The 23950-nt window shown below is 36.6% G+C and overlaps 1 protein-coding gene across 4 annotated transcripts in view; it reads left to right on the top strand.

Annotated features, from left to right (window-relative positions):
* Positions 1 to 23135, top strand: part of SNX7 (sorting nexin 7) — a 124770-nt gene extending 101635 nt beyond the window's left edge. For 2 of the 4 annotated variants that reach the window (XM_060622852.3, XM_060622855.3), the window contains exon 9: positions 6241 to 6549. In XM_060622852.3, coding sequence (XP_060478835.2) covers positions 6241 to 6327 — 87 coding nt within the window. In that variant the 3' untranslated portion in view covers positions 6328 to 6549. The other 2 variants (XM_060622854.2, XM_060622853.3) reach the window with 2 other exon arrangements.
* Positions 23136 to 23950: the final 815 nt, after the last annotated feature.

The raw sequence follows: 23950 nt of genomic DNA, 5'->3' as shown, positions 1-23950 counted from the left end.
TCCCCTCCCTCCCACCCCTCATCAACCCTCAGTTTGTTCTCAGTTTTTAAGAGTCTCTTATGCTTTGGCTCTCTCCCACTCTAACCTCTTTTTTTGTTGTTGTTTTTCCCTTCCCCTCCCCCATGGGTTTCTGTTAAGTTTCTCAGGATCCACATAAGAGTGAAACTCTCTCTGTATGGCTTATTTCACTTAGCATCACATTCTCCAGTTCCATCCACGTTGCTACAAAAGGCCATATTTCATTCTTTCTCACTGCCACATAGTACTCCATTGTGTATATAAACCACAGTTTCTTTATCATTCATCAGTTGATGGACATTTAGGCTTTTTCCACAATTTGGCTATTGTTGAGAGTGCTGCTATAAACATTGGGGTACAAGTGCCCCTATGCATCAGTACTCCTGTATCCCTTGGGTAAATTCCTAGCAGTGCTACTGCTGGGTCATAGGGTAGGTCTATTTTTAATTTTTTGAGGAACCTCCACACTGATTTCCAGAGTGGCTGCACCAGTTTGCATTCCCACCAACAGTGCAAGAGGGTTCCTGTTTCTCCACATCCTCGCCAGCATCTATAGTCTCCTGATTTGTTCCTTTTGGCCACTCTGACTGGTGTGAGGTGATATCTGAGTGTGGTTTTGATTTGTGTTTCCCTGATGAGGAGCGACGTTGAGCATCTTTTCATGTACCTGTTGGCCATTATTTTTTAAATTTTTATTTACTAAGGGCAATTTGTGTCTTATTGGAGTGTTTAGATTATTGATATTGAAATTGATTATTGATACAGTTAGGTTTGAGTTTATTATTTTGCAGTTTGTTTTTTATTTGTTCCATCGTTCTTTGCTCCCATTTTCTTCTTTATGCCTTCTTTGGGATAATAGACAATTTTGTATGATTTCACTTTAGATCTCTTGTTGTTATATTAGATATATCTTTTATTTTCTAGAGGTTATTTTCAGGTTTATGGTATGTACCTTAATCTTTTTTTTTTAATGTTTATTTATTTTTGAGAGAGAGAGGAACACAGTGTGAGTAGGGGAGGGGCAGAGAGAGAGGGAGATCTAGAATCTGAAACAGGCTCCAGGTTCCACGCTGTCAGCACAGAGCCTGACACAGGGCTCGAACCCATGAACCATGAGATCATGACCTGGGCTGAATTCAGACGCTCAACCGACTGAGCCACCAAGGCGACCCACCTTAATCTTGTCAGTCTGCCTTTAAGTAATATTATACCACTTAACCTATCATTTAAGAACCAACAATCATATTCTTCATTCTCTTTCTTCTGGCCCTTATGTTCTTTTCTCATATATTTTATATGGACATGTATTCTAAGCCTCACCAGATTTTGTTACTGTTATTATTAATTAGTCAATTATATCTTAAATAAATTTAAATAATGAGAGAAATATATATGTTTCCATATCATTGACATGTTCTGTGGTTTTCATTCCTTTGAATGGATTCATATTTCTGTCTGGTTTCATTTCTTTTTGCCTGATGGAATTTTTCTTTTTTTAAAACATTTCTTGTAGTGTGGTCTGTTAGTGATAAATTCTATAGCTTTTGTTTTTCAGAAAATATCTTTATTCCACCCTTGTTTTTGAAGGATAATTTTGCTGGGCATAGAAAGAATTCTATCCTGACAGTGCTGTTTCTTTCACTCTAAAAATGTTACTCTGTTGTCTTCTCACTTAAAGTATTTTGGATGAGAAATACTGTCATCCCTATTTTTCCTTCTTTTGTATGCAGCATTATGATTTTTCTGTCTTCTTTAAAGATTGTCTTTATCACTGATTTTGAACAATTTGGTTATAAAGTAGTTTGATGCTCTCTTCCTCATGTTTCTGATGTTTAGAGTTTGTTGAGTTTCTTGGATTTGTGGGTTTCTGATTTTTTTAATTAAATTTGGAAAAATTCTGGCCTTTATGTTTTCAAAAAGTTTTTTGGCCCTCCACCTTTCAGCTAATGACATGTATAGTATACTACTGCAAGCTGTGTCCCATAGCTCACTGATGCTCTTTTCCTTTTTTTTTTCATTGATCTTTTTTTTCTTTCTGTGTTTCCTTTGAGATACTTTCCATTGCTGTACCTTCATGTTGACTTTTTCTTCCTCATTTTCTTGTATGTTATTAATTCCATTCCTTGTATTTTTCATCGCCCACATGGTAATTTTTATCTCTGGAAGTCCAATTTGTATCTGTTTTTCATATATTCCTTGCCTCTACTTAACTCTTTGAACATCTAGGACACTTTTATAGTTTAATGTCCTTGTCTGCTAACATCTTTGTCAATTCTGGGTCAGTTTCTCCTTTTTTTCTCTCTCTCTCTCCAGATTTTTATTTAAATCCCAGTAAGTTAACATGCAGTATAATATTGGTTTCTGGCATATAATTTAGTAATTCATCACTTATATACAACACTTCGTGCTCATCACAACAAGTGGTCTCCTTAATCCCCATCACCTATTTCACCCATTGTCCCCCACCCACCTCCCCTCTGGTAACCATCATTTTGTTCTGTATAATTAAGGGTCTGTTCTATGATTTGCCTTTTTCCCCCACTGTGTTCATTTGTTTCTTAAATTCCACATAGGAGTGAAATCATATGTTATTTGTCTTTCTCTGACTGACTTAGGTAGCACAATACTCTCTAGCTCCATCTGTGTCACTGCAAATGACAAGATTTTGTTCTTTTTAATGGCTGAGTAATATTCCATTGTGTGTTAGTTTCAATTGGTTGATTTTTTCTCCACATTATGGGTTGTGTTTTTATGCTTCTTTGCATCCTGGTAATCTTAATTTGATACCAGATACTGTGAATTTTGTTGTCTGCTGAATATTTTTTTATTCCTGTAGCACTTAGTGAAGTTGCTTGGACACACCTTGATCCTTTAGGGTCTCACTTCAAGATTTGTTAGATTGTTCTTGACCAGATTGTAATAGATGGAAAATTATTTCCCAGTTTTGAGGCAAGACCCTTCTTTGTATTTTATCCAATATTTTATGAATTATTGGATTTTCCAATCTCTTTGGTGGGATTCTGTACTATTCCAGGCCCTGTGAGAACATGGACGCTGCTCACTCTAATCCTCACTGGTTACTTCTTTTCCTGACCTTAGGTAGTTTTCTCACATGCTTTTACTGATCATTACCCACTGAATACCAGAGGGAGACCCTCCACAGATCTCCAGAGTGCTCTCTCTTCACTGGTACTCTGCTTTACAAACTTCCCCTGCATTATTTTTCTATAGACTCTTAGCCCCATCTCTTCAACTCAGAGTGCCTGCCTGGCTAAATCTAAGTTCACCCTGCTTCTGCCATGGCCTGGGAATTCTCTTACGGCAGTGAGTGGTGTATTGGTGTGCTAGGGCTACCATAACAAAATACCACAGACTTTAGTGGATAAACAACAAAAAATGATTTTCTTACAGTTCTGGAGGTTAGTTGTCCAAGATCAAGGTGTTGACAGGCTTGGCTTCTTGGTTTCTTCTGAGGCCTTTCTTCTTGACTTTGCAGATGGCAGCCTTCTTCCTGGTCTTCATGTCATCTTTTCTTTGTGTTGTCATTCCTATAGTCCCCTTGAATGACCAATCTCCTCTTATAAGGATACTAGTCAGATTGGATTAGGGTCCATCTTAGCCTCATTTAAACTGAGTCACCTCTTTAAAGGCCTTCTTTCCAAATACTTTACATTCTGTGGTACTTCCAACACATGAACTTTGAAGTACCTCACAGTGTGCTTCAACAAATGAATTTGGGGGGATAAAGTTCTGCATATAACATGAGGATAATCATAGAGCTCATACTGTTTTTATCTTGTCTCACAGGGATCACTGTCCTTTGTTGCCTGATGTTCAGGGTCTTGAAAACTGTTGTTTCATATTATTTTTTTCTGATCTATCTATCTATCTATCTATCAATCATCTTTTAGCAGAACAGTGAATCTAGTCCCTATCATACTATCTTGGCCAGCAGCAGAAGTTCTGAGCCCAAGTTCTTAACCACTTTATTATTAACCACCACACATTTCCCTTCCACAGACATGCACAGAAATTTATAGGCTCACTCCTAGTAGGAAACATTAGTTAACTCATCCTAGTCTGATCTAGATCCCACTACTATTTATTTTCATCATATGCTGTAACTTCATAGACCCTGTAGTTGATTATATTTGCTGACTTGTATTTTTTTACTAAATCATAAGTTCCATGAGGTCCAGGATTATGCCCCAGAAGCTTCACAGTGCCTGACATAGTAAGAACTCAAAAATACTTGTTGAGTGAATGGATATTTTATGTCAATCCCCCAATTATAAAGGCCTTAAAGTCTAAAAGTTGAAACATGTATCAAATGTGAGATATTTATCTTTAATGCCCTTTCATGAGGATAAACATTTAGATATAAAGACATCTGGCTTCTTTTCCTGTACCATGTTAGAGGAGGCCACTCTTGGTGGTCCCCGTCCTAACCTGGACTTCTGTTTTTTCCCTGTCTTCTCCTTCCTTATCCCTCATTCTGTTATTTTTCATCCCTATGAGACAGGTATCATAATTTTACATCTAAGGAAGTAGAAAATCAGAAAGTTAGTAACTTACTGAAGAATAAAGGCAGATTCCAGAACTGATTCATCACAGGGATTAAAATTATGCTTCTTGGCTTATACTTGGAAATTTATACTTGGTTTATACTTGGCTTATACTGGAACTTGGCTTCCAGTGCTCTCTAAAGTTTTTAAATCAAAAATGGCCCTTAAAGTCCTGATGGACTTGATTATTCTTATGAGATTTGTATTATTCCAAGCCCAACTTTCAAAATAAGTATATCACAAAATACTGAGTATATTACCCAGTAATTTACTCAGTAGTTTTTTTTTTTATTTGACAATTAAGTCTTCAACAGTATCTCCTATTGTTCTCATGCAAATACCCAATTTTTTAGCCATAGTATTCATTTCCTAGGCTCTCGAGACTGTCTCAGAATCAAATCACTGCATATAACCTTTATAAAAACCTAACTTGGCAAAATGCTTCCCACTTTCTAAATCTTCAGTTTGAAAAAATATTATATGCACACACATATATGTATATACATACATAAATCCATACATACAGGCTTTTTGGAATGCAGCACGTTTATAGTTTGGGCGCTTTAAATTTTTGAGTTTGTATGGTGTTTGGGAAACCACCGGTTTGTCATTTAGTACTTGTTGTCAAAAGTGCACACAGTAAAGCTGCAAAGGGATTAGAGGATAAAGAAGTGATGTGAAAATAGTTTAGGCAAGTAAATCAGTGTTAATCAGTCCAACTTTGGAGTGTATTGTATCAAAAATGCATACATATGTATTTGTAAATAGCAGTGTATCCTATATAGATTTGGAAAAAAAAACATGATTTCTTTCCTAATTAATTTCATCTCAGGCTGAATATATGTTAAAGTAAGTGTGCTTTAGAAGAATCCTAAATATCTGCAAACTATTAACATTATGCTGTAGATAAACATCATGCAGATAACTGAGACAAGGCTAGTAGGCAGGTCAGTCCTAGACAACATCACAAAAGTGGCCACATTCCTGTTTGTGTGTCCCCACCACCTTTCGTCACTTCTAATCCTTTTTCATTTCCTGTGGCACATTAGTGAGCAAGTTTCACCACCTAGTCCCAACAGACCATCATAATACAATAATTGCTCATTTTTTTTTAGCACTTACTTTGGGCTGGGAATTCTGTACAGAGATTTATACAGATTATGGAAATTTAATTTTCACTGTTGCCCTAGTGGTAAGTACTATTATTAACCTAATTTATGGCTGGAGAAGCCATAGTAAAGATTCATCAACTTGCCCGAACTCACATTTGCTGTAGTGGGATTGAAATCTAATGGAGGCACGTTTGCATCCCACTGCTCTGTCTAGATGCTTAACGCCTACCTCCTCAGATCCAAATATCCATCTTTTCCTCCATAATTTAGAGCAGTTTTCTTTCCTGACAGTGGGGTAATACTGGATTATTTCAGCAAACTAATCCATGCTCATCTTTAAACCTTTTATGTTTTCCTCTTATTTAACAATAGTTTCCCACATTAGGAATTAACGCATGTAGAAAACGACAAGGATTCTGGCATGCTGGTGGGAGAAAGGAGCAGGGCAAATTGCTCTAGGAACAGATACAGAAGGATTTATTAATCCATTCACCGCTGAAAGTTAACAACTGCTGATTTCCTCGTGGTGTATTTCCATTATTCAGTGCCTTGCTACATGGGAATCCTTCCTTGCATCACAGACTGACCTCCACTTGGAAGAAACCTCTGAAGATAAACCTGAATCCCACTGAGGACTTCTGTGCTATCTTTGGGAGACAGCATCTATTAACCAAAGTTACTCTTTCTGGATGGACTGTGTCCTTTATAAAGTGGATGAAAAACATTTAGCACTATCTGGAAAACCAACAGCTTGAAACTCAGGTATTCCAGATCATTGACATGAATTGGATATACTCGTGTGTGTGTGTGTGTATATATATATGTATATATGTGTGTGTGTGTGTGTATATATATATATATACACACACACACACACACACATATATACATATATATATGCATATATATGTGTGTATATATATGTATATATACACATATATATACACAGACACAAATACATATACATGAATATATATAAATATTTAGCTTAGTTTTTATTTTAAATTTATGTGCCAATAATTACATATAGAAAATTTTTTGTCGAAATATTTGTTTGTGGAACATGTCCTTTTAAATATATCATGAAGACTCAGTTTTAATAAAAAGTTTAATATAAAATGACTGGCTATGGTGTGTTCTTTTTGTACTAGTCGCTCAAGCCTCTGAAGCAGATTCTGACAAGAATTCAATGTATGTGGGGTGCCTGGCTGGCTCAGTTGGTGTTTGACTCTTGTTTTCTGCTCAGGTCATGAACTCAAAGTTCCTGAGTTTGAGCCCCACACTGGGCTCCGTGCTGGCAGTGTAGAACCTGATGGAATTCTCTCTCTCTCTCCCTCTCTCTGCCCTTCTTCTGCTCATGCATTTTCTCTCTCTCTGTCACTCTCTCTTTTTCTCTCTCAAATAAATAAATTTAAAAAAAAAAGAATTAAGCCTGTGTTACCAAGCATACTATGCATTCATCATGATTTTCTCTAAAATCCTATTCTCTCTGACATTAGAAACTTGAAGTAAATATACAAAAATTATTTAGTGTTATAAAACTTTAATGATAATTGTTCACATTTTGGTTTGGTTAAAAGTAAAGTAATTAAACAATTAAAAGTTGTTACACAATTTTCTTACACAAAAGTTGTTACACAAAGTTTCTTACACAATTAAAAAAAGTTACCAAGTTATGCTAACTTGGATGTAAATTAAAAAAAAAAAAAAAACCACACAAGCACCTCCAAAAAAAAAAAAAAAGTTACCAAGGTAGATTGAAATTACTATTTGAGTTATTAGTTAGTAATCCTATACAATCTAGTAATCTAGTAAGATTGACCATACAAAGTGATTTTGTATTTATTTTATGGATGTATTTAGAAACTGAACATGTTATTTAATATTTGCTAATTTTTTGAAATAGATATTTTTCAAGACCGAACCTTGAGGAATTAGTATCATTTGGGTATTAGCACTTAAATCCGTGTCACAAAAAGAACCTAGACATTTAAATTATTTTAATCAAAACAAGAGATACACAAATGCAGATATAAAGCTAAACGTTTTTTGTAAATACTGGCATGCATAATTATTAAACCATTTGTAATAAAGAATCTGGCTCCCATTTTTTTGATATTTGAGCCCTGGTAGCTTTTAAGCAAACTTCCCCTTTTCCCTGTCTTCCCACATCTGGGCAGCCTGCTAAGAAAGCACCAGTGTTTCCCTGCTTTGGCACTGCCACATACCTCCTCCCTGCAAGAACCCACACCCTCAACCACCCCAAGAACCCCAAGCCATTCTCCTTCTCTAGCTGTCTCAAACCATTTTCAGAGCAGCCCGAGAGGCCTGCCCTGCTCTCCCCAGAAAGCCTCATTCTGTAAGTAGTGAACCTCTTCATACCATCTTAGTGTGTTTGTGGCACTACTAGCCTTGAGGTCTGACTTCGGGCGAGAACCCTTCCTGTTTATCAGCATGGCCCCAACCATATTGTTTTGCAAGCTATTTTACTACTCCAAACCAGGTTTTCGCCATCTAGAGATAATGGAAATAATGATCTCTAACTCACAGGTTGTTAAAATGATACAGTAAGCTTAGAACACCTACCAGAGGTAAGTAGGGTGGGGGAATTAGGTGGAGGTGGCTGAAAGGTACAAACTTCTAGTTATAAGATAAGTCCTGGGGATACAATGTACAACATGATAACTATATGTTAACAATACTGTATTGTGTTTTGGTAAATTACTAAGAGAATAGATCTTGAAAGTTCTCATCACAAAGGAAAAAAAGTTGTAATTGTGTTTGTGTGATAGATGTTAACTAATCTTATTGTGGTAATCATTTTGCAGTAAATACATATATCAAATCATTATGTTATACATCTTAAACTCATAAATATTAGATGTCAATTATATCTCAGTAAAACTGGGGAGAGAAAGAACACCTGCCAGAGAATTGGTAGCCAATAAGGTCATTAATTATTTAAATAGGAATCACATAAAAAATGCTTTATTTTTAGTGCCTTTCTTTTTCCTCTTTAGTTTTGCATGTCTTTCCTCCCTCTTTTCTTTTCTATCCACGCAACGGCCATCCCCCAGACACACCATGCATACCCACAGGTAAGTCCTGTTAACTAGTATATATCCTTCCTTCCATTTTTCTATGCTCATAGTATTCGGTAAAGACTTACACACACAAACACTCCCACACATAGTTTTAAAATTTGTTTTTATAAAAATGAGGTCCTATTATACATGCTACTTTGCGTCTCATTTGGTCATTCTACAGTATCTTATGGAAATGTTGAAAGTCAAGAATAACTCTAAAACATTGCACAAATGGCCCTACAACATATCATGTTATGAATATGTAGTAATTTATGCAGACATTTTCTTGTTTACAGTTATTTAAACTGTATTAAAGTTATATTGCTTCTAGTTTTTCATCACCTCAAAAAGAAACCCCATACCTTTTGGCTATCATCACTTTCTAACCTTCACCACCTCCCATATCCCCAGGCCTCAGGAACCACTAGTATGCCTATTCCCATTATGAATCAATGGAATCCTATAATATGTGATCTTTTTTGACTGGCTTCTTTCATTTAACATGTGTTCTACAAGTATTGTAGCATTTCTCAGTACTTTATTCTTTTTTAAAAAGTGGCAAGAAATATTCCATTTTATGGATATACCATACATTTTGCTTATCCATTATATTTGTTTATTCTTTCGTTGAAAGACATTTAGGTTATTTTCAATTTTGTCTATTATGAATTGTGATGCTATAAAAATGGTTTATTCATTTTGTGAGAACATATATGTTCATTTCTCTTGGGCCTATACATAGGAGTGGAATTGCTGGGTTGTATCACAGCTATATTTAACCATATCAGGAATTGCCAGATTGTTTTCCAAAGTGGCTACACTGTTTTACATTTCAACCAGCAGTGTATGAAGATTCTGATTTCTGCACATCCTCATGAATGTTTGTTATTTTCTGGGGTTTTTTTGTTTGTTTTTGTTGTATTATACCCACCCTACTGGGTGAAGTGGTATCTCATACTTTTGATTTTTTCCTATTGCATCTTTTCATGTGCTTCTTGGCCATTTGTATATATTCTTTGGACAAATGTCTTTTCAGATCTGTTGCCAATTTTTAAAGTGAGGTTGTCTTTTTATGGTTGAGTTGTAGGAATTATTTATATATTCTAGATAAAAATTCCTTCTGAAAAAAAAAAAGGTTAGAGAGGGAGGGAGCCAAAACATAAGAGACTCTTAAAAACTGAAAACAAACTGAGGGTTGATGGGGGGTGGGAGGCAGGGGAGGGGGGAGGTGATGGGTATTGAGGAGGGCATCTGTTGGGATGAGCACTGGGTGTTGTATGGAAACCAATTTGACAATAAATTTCATATTTAAAAAAATTCCTTCTCAGATTATGATTTGCAAATACTTCTTTTCACTTCTTGATAATGCACTTTGATGCATAGAAGTTTTTAATTTTGATGAAGTTCATTGTTTATGTTTTTTTTTCCTTTGTTGCTTATGCTCTTAATGTCATTTTTAGCAATCCATTCTCAAATCTGAGGTTATTTAGATTCACCCCTATGTTTTCTTCTAAGAGTTTTAACTTTTAGATTTAGGTCTGATCCATGTTGAGTTAATTTTTGCATATGATGCGATGGAAAGACCCAGTTTCATTCTTTTACATGAGGCTCTCCAGTTGTCCAACACTATTTGCTGAAGGGACCATCATAATTTTCACCACTGGGGAATGAGTCCCTGGAACTCCTTATGTTGTTGTCCTAGAAGTGGATCTCCTGGTTCAGCTTTTGAACTGATTGTTGTGATGTGTGCTATGGTGGTGGTTGTTATTAATATGGAAATCTGACTCCTGCATACCTCATCATAAAAAACTCCTTAACAACAACAAAATAACTCATTTGATTCTTACTTGGAAGAAAGATCTACCCTGAAGTTTACATGTACGTTTCATTCAACACATGCCTTCTTTCAATAACTGCTTCCCAAAACAGATTCCCTGTTTTCAGTTAATTTTCTCTGAGCCATATAGCCTTTCAAAAAAGACAAAGAAGGATTTTAAGTCGATGTGCCAGTAGCTGTTATATAGACCTGGTAATAGACTTAGTATGTTTTGAAAATAGTTTAAGTCCATCTTGTAATATTGCTTGTAGCCAGGTATTACTAGTTTTTATTCTGAGGATTCCACCCCTCCCCCCTTGCATTCCAGTTTCCTAGAGGGAAATTAAGTCTTTCTTACCTGAACTGGCTATTCAAAGCAGAAGCATCAATGCTGAATTTCTCTGTAGTTTTGACTTGAAATCCTAGGGAGAAAGAAACTTATTTCCTGTGTTCGTGAGAAATGAGGCTGTACTTGGATGAAATTCATCATCATGGAGGATGACTCGTGAGCTTTGGAGTCAGTGGGCACAGGTATAAGATCCGATTTGGGGATATTACTTGTGTGGTCCAGTGTGTGCTTTTGTTGTTGTATTACCAGCAGTTGATTGACTAGGAAACATATATGCTCCATTTTTAGAGAACTACAAACACACACACAGACACACTTTAAATTGGAAATCATCACTGGACATGTTTATAGTCCCTAGAAGATACAAATACAAGTCTGGGCTTGTTTTCTTTTTTTTTCTTTTTTTTTTTTTTTTTTTTTTTTTTTTTGAAGACTACCTTGAAGATAAGAGGCTCTTAAACAAAGATAAGTCCATGTATGCTGTTGTTGACCATGTATTTCATAATCAATTTCTTTATCTTGTCTTTGCTTTAAATAGGTTTGTAAGTTATTGTACTTTTTTTCAAAACTCAACAGTTGAATCTATGCCTTGATTAAGCCCTATTATGGATTGATTTTTTTATTGTGCTTTAGCTCTGTTCCTCCACTTGTCTTTTCCTGTTACTGTTTCAGGATTTTTATCATCTCAGTTGAGAACTCAAACTACTTTAGATCACAAGGAATTGATGCACTAATATAACCAAAAAGGAAAAGGGTATATTTGGGTATAATTGGTTCTGAACAGGTGTATTTCTCTTTCTGTCTGTATTTCCTATTTCTCTTGAAAGTGTTGACCTCTTTTTTCTCCTGTTGCTATCTTTATAGGAGGTTCATTCTGTGGTTCTCAACTGGGAGATATTTAGCAGAGTCTAATAACACAGTATGGTATAATATAATATAATATAATATAATATAATATAATATAATATAATATAATATAATATATAATAAATAATATAATATCTGAAGGTATTTTTTCATACCACACTATGGGAGGAGGGTCCTACTGGCATCTAGTTGGTAAAAGTCAGGGATCCTGCCAAACATCCTAGGACAGCCTCTACAACAAGAAGTTATCTGACCCCCAATGTCAAGACTGCTGAGGAGAAATCCTGGGCTGGATTAATGTCTACTAGTAGCTCCTAGATCACAAGTTCCCAACTATGTACTAGGAAAGAAAGAGCTCTTCCCTTCCAGTTTTAATTTAGGTGAAAGTCCCTAGGGAAGGCTTGGTTTGGGTTACAGCCAATGCCTCCCTATCCCACCTCAGCCCTGCCCCAGGCCAGTCTGTGGTTAGGAGCCGAAATACTATTACCAACACAGCCTCGGTCAGGTTCTCACTGTTAGACAAATCACAGCAGGCAGGGGTTAAGACCAAAGGAAGATGGCAACTTTCACTCAGACCACATGTTAGATGTTCACATGCCAAAAGAAAAGGGCTACTTTATGCAGAAGAAAGAAGAATATGGGGAAGATAAAACATTTTGTCCACACTCTCATTTTAAAATGGAGATACAATTTTATTCACTTGAAATTGTTCAAGTTCTATACATTTATATAATTAACAATATTCTGTTCTTATGCCTAAAATTTTTCAACGAGAATGGACCGAAGTAAAAATAGCTCTTCAAAGAACATGAATTAGAGATTACAAGTGTAAATAAACCATTAGTCCAGGACATATAATTATATAGGAGGTTAATCATAATTTTATTGGCTAAGAAATAGCACAAGATTGTGAAATTGAATCATTAGTGCACTCATCTGTATTGAAATTACAACCTTTAGATGAGGTTTGATTGAGCCCAGTGTATAAAGTATATTCATATGTTGAAATAAAGCATTGAGACTCCATCAAAGTACACTGATGTGAAGAATATATTGAGTAACAAAGCTATGATGCTTTCTTTTACAAATATGTTCAAATACACGATCATCTTACATGAATGGAGTATGGAGGGACTGTTACTAAAGATCAATTCAGTATTCTCACTGTTTCATATAGATTTGAAATTTAAGAATAACGAAATGAATCTGTTGTATGGAGATAACCAGATCTTTTAAACCAGGTTAGCACCTAAAAAAAATGGCAGTTAAGCACCTTTAATTTAAATGTAAGTGACTACGTTTATAATTGATCTTGTAATGAATCAATCTGTTCCTGGACTCCTCTACCATGTTATATTCCACTCCCCGCCCCCCCTTTAGCAGTTTACCACTTTATTCTGGCAACCTGTGACAGATAATGGATGATTGTCGATTTGAAAGCAACTGATGTTTTCATTATATCTCAAATGAAACTTGCACAAACATACAAGACCTAAAAAGCACTTTCACAGCTAAAGCAGTAGTATCATGCCCATATATTTCATTCTCTACAGATACTTTGCAAAGGACATAATTTGCTGTTTTATTTTATTTTGCTTTTTTTAACATTTAAAAAAATTTTTTTCATTTATTTTTGAGAGAGAGGGAGACAAGGCACGAGTGGTGGAGGGACAGAGAGAGGAGACACAGAATCTGAAGCAGGCTCTGGGCTCCAAGCTGTCAGCACAGATCCCAACTCAGGGCTTGAAATCACAAACCACAAGATCATGACCTGAGCTGAAGTCAGATGCTTAACCAACTGAGCCACCCAGGCACCCCTATTTTGTTTTGCTTTTTAAAAATAAGATTGAGCCCTATTTTCTTTCTTTTCTGAAAATAAAAGGAACAAATTATGGATTTCTTACTACTGCATAATGACTAGAGCCACCTGGTAGGTATAGTATGACTTCAAAATTTCTTGTCCATAGCACCACCATTCATTAGGTCCCTAAGCATAAGTTTTTGACAAGTTGTTTCATTTTTGTCGTCTCACAGATGTACTTAGTTTCTTCATCTAGAATCATGACATTTGATGAGATCTTAATAATATCTCAATCAACCTTTCTCATATGAGAAAAGCAAAGTTCAGAGGAGCATAGGGACTCTCAGTTGGTTGTCCTCTGAATTTTATAAAAATTAATAAAAGGAAACCTCATTTAAGATGAAATCTGGAGGCCAGAAGGGGTAGCTTTCATGTCCTACAACCTGTCATCAATTGCAGACCCAACAAGAAGTGACTTACCTTGCAAATACATTGTGCTTTAGCTACTACTGTACTGTTCCAGCCAGAGGAAGAGAAGTTTTTCTTCTCCACCTGGCAACAGCCCAGCCAATGAGAGATTGTTACAACTCAGCCAATGAAAAGCCACTATCCTTTCAATTCCCAGTTTACTTCAGTGCCCTTTTTGTTTATAACAGTCTTTCCAACTTCTCCCTTTTCCTCTATAAAATAGTATTCCTCTCCTTTATTCTCCAGACTTTCCTATGGTTTTGCTCTAGCTTGCTTGTCCTAGATTGTAATTCTCTGCTATTCCTGAATAAATCCTTTTTTGTTTGTCTGTTTTTTGCTGGTAAAATACTGGCATTTTTATTTTTAGGGTAACAATTTCACCACTCCTTCCATACTCTCACTAACAGAAAATCAGATCTTTGTCACATGATGCCTGGAAGATTCCCCTTTTACTCCCTTGCAGGTTCTCTCTCAGAAGTCTCCAGGCCACAATTTTCTGACTCATTTCATTCTGGCAGAGTTTTCTTTGGTTCATATTAAAATCAGAAAATTAAAAACAATGTACTATAGTTTTCACATAGCCAAACTTAATTCAATTTATGAGTTGTTTAGAAATTGGGTCTTTGTTAAAGTCATAAATTTGCCTCTTCTTTTATGAGGTACTGATAATTTTAATGTCCTTCATTTTATAAAATAAAAATTTAACTCTCTGTAATCATTTATTTATTTGTCAACTGGAATGACCATAGGGTGTCCAGGTAGTTGGTCAAACATTATTTTAGGTGCTTCCATGAAAGTGTTTTTGATGAGATTAACATGTAAATCCATGGGCTGAGTTAAGCAGATGGCCCTCCTTAAAGTAAGTTGGGCCTCATCCAATCAGTTGACGGCCTAGATGGAACAACAAATCTAAGAGAAGAACTCCCGCTGCCTGACTGCCTTCAGACTGGGATATTGGCTTTTTCTCATGCCTTTCTACTAAACTGAAACATTGGGTCTTCCTGGGTCTCCAGCTTGCCAACTGCAGATCTTGGGACTTGTCAGCTTCCATAATGTATGAGCCAGTTCCTTATAATAACTCTCTCTCTTTTCTCTCTCCGTACACACACACACACACACACACCATATTTGTTCCGTTTCTCTGGAGAACACCATTATTTTTTCTTCACTTATTTTGTAAAAAAATTGCACTAGTTGGGGAAATCCAAAAGCCTAGAATTTTGCTCTACTCCACCCTGCTTGATCAATCTGATTCTATTCCTGTAAGTCTGTTGTTTCTGCCTTAAGCCCATCAGGCCCTAAACTTGTGCACTCAGTTTTCTCTGCTAACCAACCATATGATCTCATTCTTGTGGCCATTGGTGCCTAAGTCTAAATGGTGCTGAGAAAAGGCTAAATACTGTAAGATGGAAGGAGATATTTTAATAGGTATTCCAATATACTGCCCCACTATATGATTAATTATTTTAAAAGAAGAGATGTAATCTTTTCAGGTATTCTAAGCCTATCAGAAGCATAAATTAAGTGCACTTTTAAGAGATAGTTAATAATATATATCAGTTATTAAGTCCCTTATATGTGTCAGCCAAGCTTGGTTATCATTTTTTTCATTTTCTCATTTAAACTTTTTACCATTTCAAATCCAGAAGTACTATGATCTCCATTGTTTAAGAGCAGACTGGATCTTAGAAAAATTTATCCATTACGACCAAGTTGGGAAGTAATGAAGCAAGGATAACCCAGGTCTCCTCTCAATGTCCTTGTGTCCTATACCACTGCTTCTCAAACTTTAATGTGCATTAGAATCACCTGGGGATCTTGTTAACACGCAGATTCTGATTCAGTGGGTCTGAATGGGGTCTGGGGTTCTGCATTTCTAATAAGCTCCCAGGGGATGTTAATGCTTCCAGTCCAAAGACTGCATTGTGAATTCTCAAGGTTATATCATTATTGGGAAGGTGCACACTGTGAGAATATCTTACATGATGTATATAAAATCCTCTGTTTACTTGAACCTTATAGTCACTCTTTGGTCTGGCTCTATCACTTGTAGTTGTGTGACCTTAGGAAAATTACTTAATTTCCTTTACCTGTTCTATAGAAAGACTAATAATAATGCCTAATTAATATGATGCTGCATAAAATTTTGTATGCAAAGAAAGGTCTGTATATATTCAGGCCACAGGTTAAGCATAAAAAAAATAAAAGGATCTTAGGATCGATCTTACAGCACAGGCTTCTTCCTAAATAGGAAAATCAATTTGACTGCTACATAATCTAAAATAGAAACATGCAACTATTAGGCACTGACAAACCCACAAGTATTATACTAATCAAGAAAACGTTCCTAATTTCTAGCTTTTTGTTTTTTAACCAGAGATATGTAGGGTTATAGCAACGTGATCCATGAGCAACCTAAATTCAGAGAGAAATAAAAGTTACCTGGAAACACATTCTTTCTGGCAACCCAATTCTGACATCTAGCTTACAAATGTAGAAATAATGTTCTTCTGTGTTTAATAATGGCTTTAGATAAACTCTCAGATTGTTAGAGGTAGAATTAAATTCTGAGCATACTGTAAAAAAGGAAAAAAAGGCATTTTAGCATTTAAAATTCTGAGCTTGTTAGTTAAGTATTCTAGGCCCCAATTTCCCATCTGTGGAAAGGGGAAATTAATCTGCCAAGATCTACATTGCTGGGAAGTACAAGAATAAATTATACACAGCTGACTTTGACTACTTTCTTTAAAAAAAAAAAGTATTAAATTTTACATCAGCTTCCTCTTGTTACCCCCAAATACCTGAAACTTACAGCCCATCCATGAATTTGGGATATCCTGAGATAAGGCAAACTAATGCCTTAGTGACTAAGGTATATTACAGTAGGAAAGATTCAGAACATGATGCATATGTATGAATATAAATAGATATAGATACATATTTAAGTTCATATTAATGTACGTGTGTGTGTGTGTGTGTATGCTCATGTGGTGTGAGAACATGTATAGTAAATTAGTGGAAATACATATGAATTTAAAATCATTGGAGCAGGAAGCCAACTGCATGCGTGTTATTGCTTATCTTCCTCCCTTTTTTCATGTATTACAATTCTCCCAGATTTGAAAATATGTTTATGTTCATAAGGTTATTGAGCAATGAGATCCTTTAAAATGGGACAGTTATTTGTGGGTCTTGCCACCACTTTAGCATGCGTAATTTTTTTTTTCTTTCTACTTTTTTTTTTTTTTTAATTTTTTTTTTAACGTTTTTTATTTATTTTTGAGACAGAGAGAGACAGAGCATGAATGGGGGAGGGTCAGAGAGAGAGGGGGACACAGAATCTGAAACAGGCTCCAGGCTGAGCAGTCAGCACAGAGCCCGACGCGGGGCTCGAACCCACAAGCTGTGAGATCATGACCTGAGCCGAAGTCGGACGCTCAACCGACTGAGCCACCCAGGCGCCCCTTTTTTTTTTTTTTTGATGTTTTATTTATTTTTGAGCTGGGGAGGAGCAGACAGAGAGGGGGACAGAGGATCCAAAGCAGGCTCTGGGCTGACAGCAGTGAGCTGGATTCAGGGCTTGAACTCACAAACCATGAGACCATGACCTGAGTTGAAGTCCACTGCTCAAATGACTGAGCCACCCAAGCGCCCCAGCATGTGTAGCTCTTTAAGGCTGTAACTGCATATGTTCAAGAGGAAAAAAATGGAACTTCCACAGTTCCTATTTATATTTCTCTTAATGTAAGTCGTGAAGATTGAAGAGATTGTTTGTATTTCTTTCTAAAACATGACAGTTAAGGTAATCTTTTGGTAATATTAGAAGAACAATGCTTTCTCATTTTAAGAGAAATCACCCCAGAACATGCAATTTAAATAGCTGATCAGAGCTGGTTAAATGAGGCATTTGATAATTATGCATAAAAGATTTTCTCTTCCTACTTGAAGTATTATGATTACTGATGTTAAAATTATTATTGCTTTAAGTGGTTTATTTGAACAATCTGAGGTTCTAAAATCTTTTGAAACACTTTGCACTCAGATATCATCATCTATGCATCCATTTATTCAGTAATTCACTAATTCCATAAATATTCCACCACTAATAGGTGCCAGACACCCTCATCTGTGCTGTTGTAAGCAATAACGGTCAATAAAATAAACATAACCTGCCCTCAGTGAGGTAAAAGTCTAACGAGGAGACAGGTGCCATATATAAGTAATGAGTAAATCTGAAATAATGTGTACATCAGTATCAGCATTGGCAGATGGGGATTATAGAGGCTGGAGACAGAGATGTAGCTGGGGAGGTGAACTCTGTAGCAGAAAATCCAGCAATCACCATGTTGATCTTGATTCAGGCTGATACCCACATCAAAATTAGTCCCATTCCACAGAGGAAGTATGAGAAGCTGGAGGCTTCTCGCAGAGGAAAAACTGCATGCCAATTCCAGGAGAGCTGCCAAGGTGTGAAGGAGTGGATGCACTCCAAGCAGGAGAGAACTGGCCCAAGTTGGATGCAGGACAGGTTCTGACACACGGAGAGGAATGGAAAGCTAACATGGACAAAGACGTAGGATCCATTTGGCTGTAATAAGTAGGAAACTGACTCTACTGGGTTTAAATGAGGAGGAGATGTATCCTCACTTAACTAGGAAGTCCAGAAGCAGAGGGTGCTTTAGGACCAGCTTAATCAGGTCTCCCCACCTTTGCCTCTCTGCAGACCCTCACTCCTGAGCACTTGGCTTGTTGGCCTATCCTCTGCCTGCTTATCTCACAGAATGAAAATGATGACTTTGGTTCATATTCACATACACAATATCCAGAGGAAACTAGAAACTGTCTTCCCATGGTTACCTGTTTTTAAGAATAGGAAAAGTCTTTTTCCAGAATAACCAGTAAACTTCCTTGTGTCTCATTTCTCCAAATTGGAATGTATGGGCACCTGGAACCAATCCCTGTGAGAATTTTGTTATACAACAATTTGCCTGAGTTTCTGGACCATTTGATTAGATCCTTCTCAATTTTTCGAAAGCAAAAAACCAGATAGGATTTCATACCCTAATATTAATATCAGATAAGGAGGCACACTCCAAGACAAAATTAGAAACATCTAAGATTCAGGTGGGAAGTACCTATAAGAGAGGGGAGAGGAGCAGAGAAAGGAAGGACTTCAGCCTGCAATGCGGATCTGAACCTGAGAAAGGAGAGGTGAAAGGAAAGGAAAGGAAACTGGTCTAGGTTGGAAGGGCCTCGGGATGTAGCATGGCCATGAGAAAGTCCCAGGCCAGGAGCGGGCCCCAGAGAAAAGATGACTATTAAGAGTCTTGCATTAGCAGAAATGGCCTGGCTCTATTCCCTCTGCCAGGCTCAGCCATTGGCTGTGAGCAGCCTGGGGAAAGCATGATGTCCTTGTGGACATCACAGTGGCTCCCATTACATGGCATCTGGAGGCTGCCTGCTGACTATGCTTATCACAGAAGGTTTTCTCTTCTAGGTGACATACTTAGCCACTGTCTATGTTGTTTTCATATAGTCTTTCTTCGCTTTTCGGCTTCTGGAAAGTGTAGACAGATTTTACCTAAACTTATTCAGTGACAGTTACTACTTTTACTCTTTCACATAGAGGCACCTCGTTCTACAGAAGGGTTTGGGAAATTTTTAATATTGCTAATTTTAGTTAACCTTTACCATTAAAATGGTTTTGATAAAGTGCTTAATCCTAGATATTTTAAATACATTTTTTGTCAGGGTGCCTGGGTGGCTCAGTCAGTTGAGCGCCCAACTCTTGATTTCAGTTCATGTCATGATCTCATGGTGACATTGAGCCCCACAACAGGCTCTGTGCTGACAGAGACTAACCTTAATATTACCCAATCTTTGATTAATGTATTATCTCTGAGTCATTCTTCTTTCCATCCTCCATGGCAGTTTATAGCTAGGTTTAATTTAAAAATATTCATTGAGGTATGGTTGACAAAATTGTAAGATATTTGAAGTGCATAGCATGATGGCTTGATGTATGTATACATTGTGGAAGTTCCTTCTTTGAGCTAACTAACACATCCATCACCTTACATAGTTACTCCTATTTCTTTTGCTGAGAAAGTGTAAGTTCTCTCTTAGCAAATTTCAAGAATACAATACAATGTTATCAACTAGCTACCACTTATACGTTATATTCTCAGACCTTATCCATCTTAGAACTGAAGGTTTGTACTCTTTTACCAACCGCTCCCTATGTCCCCAATGTCCCCTGGCAACCACTTTTCTCCTATTTCTGTAAGTTTTGCTTTTTTTTAAGATTCCACATATAAGTGATACCATGCAGTATTTGTCTTTCTATGCCAGGCTCATTCATATTGTCATAAATGGCAGGATTTCCTTCCTTTGTAAGGTTGGAATCATCTATCTATATATCTATCTATCCTCATTTTTTACATTGTTGTCTGTCAGGGAAACTTAGTCTCAGCACATGGGCAGCTTGGGCTACTAAGTCACAGGAAATTTTCAAAACTTTCCTTATTAAAAAAAAAATTCTCAAGAATGTTCTCCATACTAACATCACTTAAGAAATAAATGCCCATACTCTTTTTTTTTCCTCTTTGAACTTACAGCAATATTTTCCCTCTACAGCCTGGTACCACTAGATATTAATTTCCTTGATAATCCTAAAGAGATTGATCAACAAATTTATCACCAATTATTAAGTATTGATCACCTAGTGGGCTGAATACAATCAAAGCCTCAGGAGTCCTTACCATCTAGTTATGCAGATAAGAGAACCAAATGCTCTGTTAATTAATGGTTAAGAGTGAGGATTCTGAGGTTAAGACATGGATTTGAATCAATCATTTATTAATTGATTTAGACATATCTATTAACTTTTCTGAGTGTCAGCGTTTTGTGTTTGTTTTTTTCTGTAAGAATAGTGTATTCGTTTGCTAGGGCTACAATAACAAAATACCAAAGACTGGGTAGTGTACTAAACAATAGAATTTGGGGCGCCTGGGTGGCTCAGTCAGTTGAGTGTCCAACTTCGGCTCAGGGCATGATCTCACAGTTTGTGAGTTCGAGCCCTGCATCGGGCTCTGTGCGGACAGCTCAGAGCCTGGAGCCTGCTTCAGATTCTGTGTCTCCCTCTCTGCTCCTCCCCTGCTCACACGCTGTCTCTCTCTCTCTCAAAAATAACTAAAGATTAAAAAAATTAAAAAAAAACAATAGAATTTTATTTTCTCACAATTCTGGAAGTGAGAAGCCTGAAATCAAGATTCTTACCCTCACAATCATCATGAAAGCACATGTCATGTGTTTATGACTTTGCAAAGATAAAAAGTACATAAAGCAGCCTGGAACATCAAGATGACTCCAAACATTGTAGCTACTATTTTATTTAAAATATACATTAATATCTATGTTCCACAGTTTCTGATTTATGTACTGTTTCATTTAGAAATAAACAAGTGTCTTTTGAGTATCTATTTGTGATGTTAATGGCAAAAAAGAGAAACATCATCTCTGCTCACAAGCAGTCACCAGACTACACATCTCTACAATTTATGAACACAGGAATGTTAACACTAAACTACCACTTGGAGGAAAATTTAGGTAAAAGATCATTAAATGTGACAGATGTAAATAACAGTGTTATATTTGATTTTGCATTCTTGATTTATGTTTACATGACATTAGGAAAGATTTACTCTAATAGCTATTTAACAGTTTGCTGTTAGATACTATTATAATATTTAGTCTATAACAAATATGGCTACATAGCTCCCCAAATAAAATATATGGCATGTAACTTTCAGGGTCCTCCTTTTAGGATTATGTAAGTATCTTACCCTGGATGGGGATTAACTATACAGTCATGGAAATACTATTAACAGTAAGAGAAAGAAACTTTATCACAGATTTGGCAAAGTTAATTTATTCTTTTAGCTTTCAGAAATCTTTCATAAAATTAGATAACGAAGAATCTAATGTATAATCTTGTTGTGAGTGGGTGGTTATACATTGAGATATCTGACACCCAGTTGTTAGAAGATCAGAAAAATGCAAAGCCCAAATGAAAGGCTCATTGTGTCTTGTGTCATATGTGGCACAGCAGTAAAAGAGGCACACTGTGTGGGAAGAACACTCTCTCTGAAGGCTGAGAGCCATTCACTTTGCAGCATGTCCAAACAAAACTTACAGAGAAGAATAGATTTGTTCCCCTTTCCTTACCTTCATTCATTAGCTTAATAATTCAAATTCATTCATCAAAAGATCTTTTAAAACAAATAAGAGGGAAATGATTTATTTATATACTATTTCAACATACATTTCTCTGGTTCTAGTACAAGGAGCAAAGAGAGACTTGACATTGAATTGATTCAGGGATTCTCAAACTTTCCTCTTCACTACTTCATTCCCCCTGATGTAACAGTTACATCGAGCTTTCAGGAGCTGTTATCAGCTGGACACATGGATCCCAGTCCTTTGAATTCAGCTTGCCTGAAAGGAATAAAAGAGTGTAAGGGGTGGGGGGTTTGAAGAGGTGGAAAAAGCTATCTCACCAATTCCGAATACTTTTGAGTGAGTGTCCTCCCCAGCACACTGGCTTTGAAGCTCCGTTTTTGCTTTATTTCCAAGACCATGGTCCTTTGAGACACCTGTGACCCCAGATGAATCTGAAGGAGAACTTGGGTAACAGTTTGGTATTGATTCTTAGATGAGGTGTTTATAATACTTCATATATGATACATGAAAGCATGGGTTGCCTCAATAAAGGTGTAAGCTATAAAAGTATCATTTTTCCCATTATGAATATTGAGATCACAGTGCTCTTCCAGGAAAAGAAACATAGGGATGGACAATCCTATTTGATTATATAGTAACAATGAATATTTTTTGATAGATACTACGTCAAACACTTTACATGTGATTAGTCTTTACTTGATATTATGAGACCAAAACAATTATTACGTTTTTTTCAGATAAGAAACCGAGGCCTGGAGAAATCAAACAGCTTATATGATCTCACGTGACCATCAGTGTGATTCACATCAAAGGTCTGTGCTCTTAACCACTACCCTAAACTGTCTTCCCTATTTAAGAACTCCAGGCGCTTTTGCTTATTTTTAATAAGCAGAAACCACTTTACATTTCCCTGAAGCATTAGTTCTGTGGTGCTGGGAACAGTGGAGTTCTCTCAGCAAAGTCCCTTGGAAAAGTGAGAGGGTATCAACCCCACCACATAGAGGGAGGAAGAGCCACGACTGTGGCCACAGCAAGTGTCTCTCACCTTTAGAAACTCTGCTGAGTGGCAGAGAGGAGGAAATACCCCTGTCAACAATTGTGGTGATTTACTAGGTAAGATGTTGAGAACTAACCAAAAATAGACCTGCTTGGATGGGCCTTTATCCTGTCTCTATGTGAAGTCACTTCATTTCCTAGACTGTCGGCAAAATGAAGGAATGTATTAGCTGACTAAAAGTATCTTCTACCTCTAAAATGATGAGGGTCTATGAGACATGGCATTCAGATCGTAGATTTCCTTACCTTGACTCCAATTTCCATCTTACACCATGTTACTTCCTTTCTAAATTCAGTTCAGCCTGTATTGGTTCTTTCTTAATGAAAACATACTGACTCAGGAGGGAACTAGAATAGTGGATATGCTAATAGTGGATATGCTACTGTCAAAGCCACTTTGAAATACAAGATTTCAAAGAAACTGCTGTTCTTCCATGTTAATCTTTGCCGAAGATTCTTAATCCACAAAATAACATTCTAAGCAGAAACCCCAAAAACCTTACTATTAGGAAGAAGTTTTAAGCAAGGGCTATTGTTCCCATAATGCTTACTGACATTTAATGGCAAGAAG

The sequence above is a fragment of the Panthera onca genome, chromosome C1 (genome assembly GCF_046562875.1).
Source record: "Panthera onca isolate mPanOnc1 chromosome C1, mPanOnc1 haplotype 2, whole genome shotgun sequence".
In the NCBI taxonomy this organism is placed as follows: domain Eukaryota; kingdom Metazoa; phylum Chordata; class Mammalia; order Carnivora; family Felidae; genus Panthera; species Panthera onca.
Note: the sequence above shows the minus strand (reverse complement) of the source record. Positions and strands in the feature narration are given on the sequence as shown.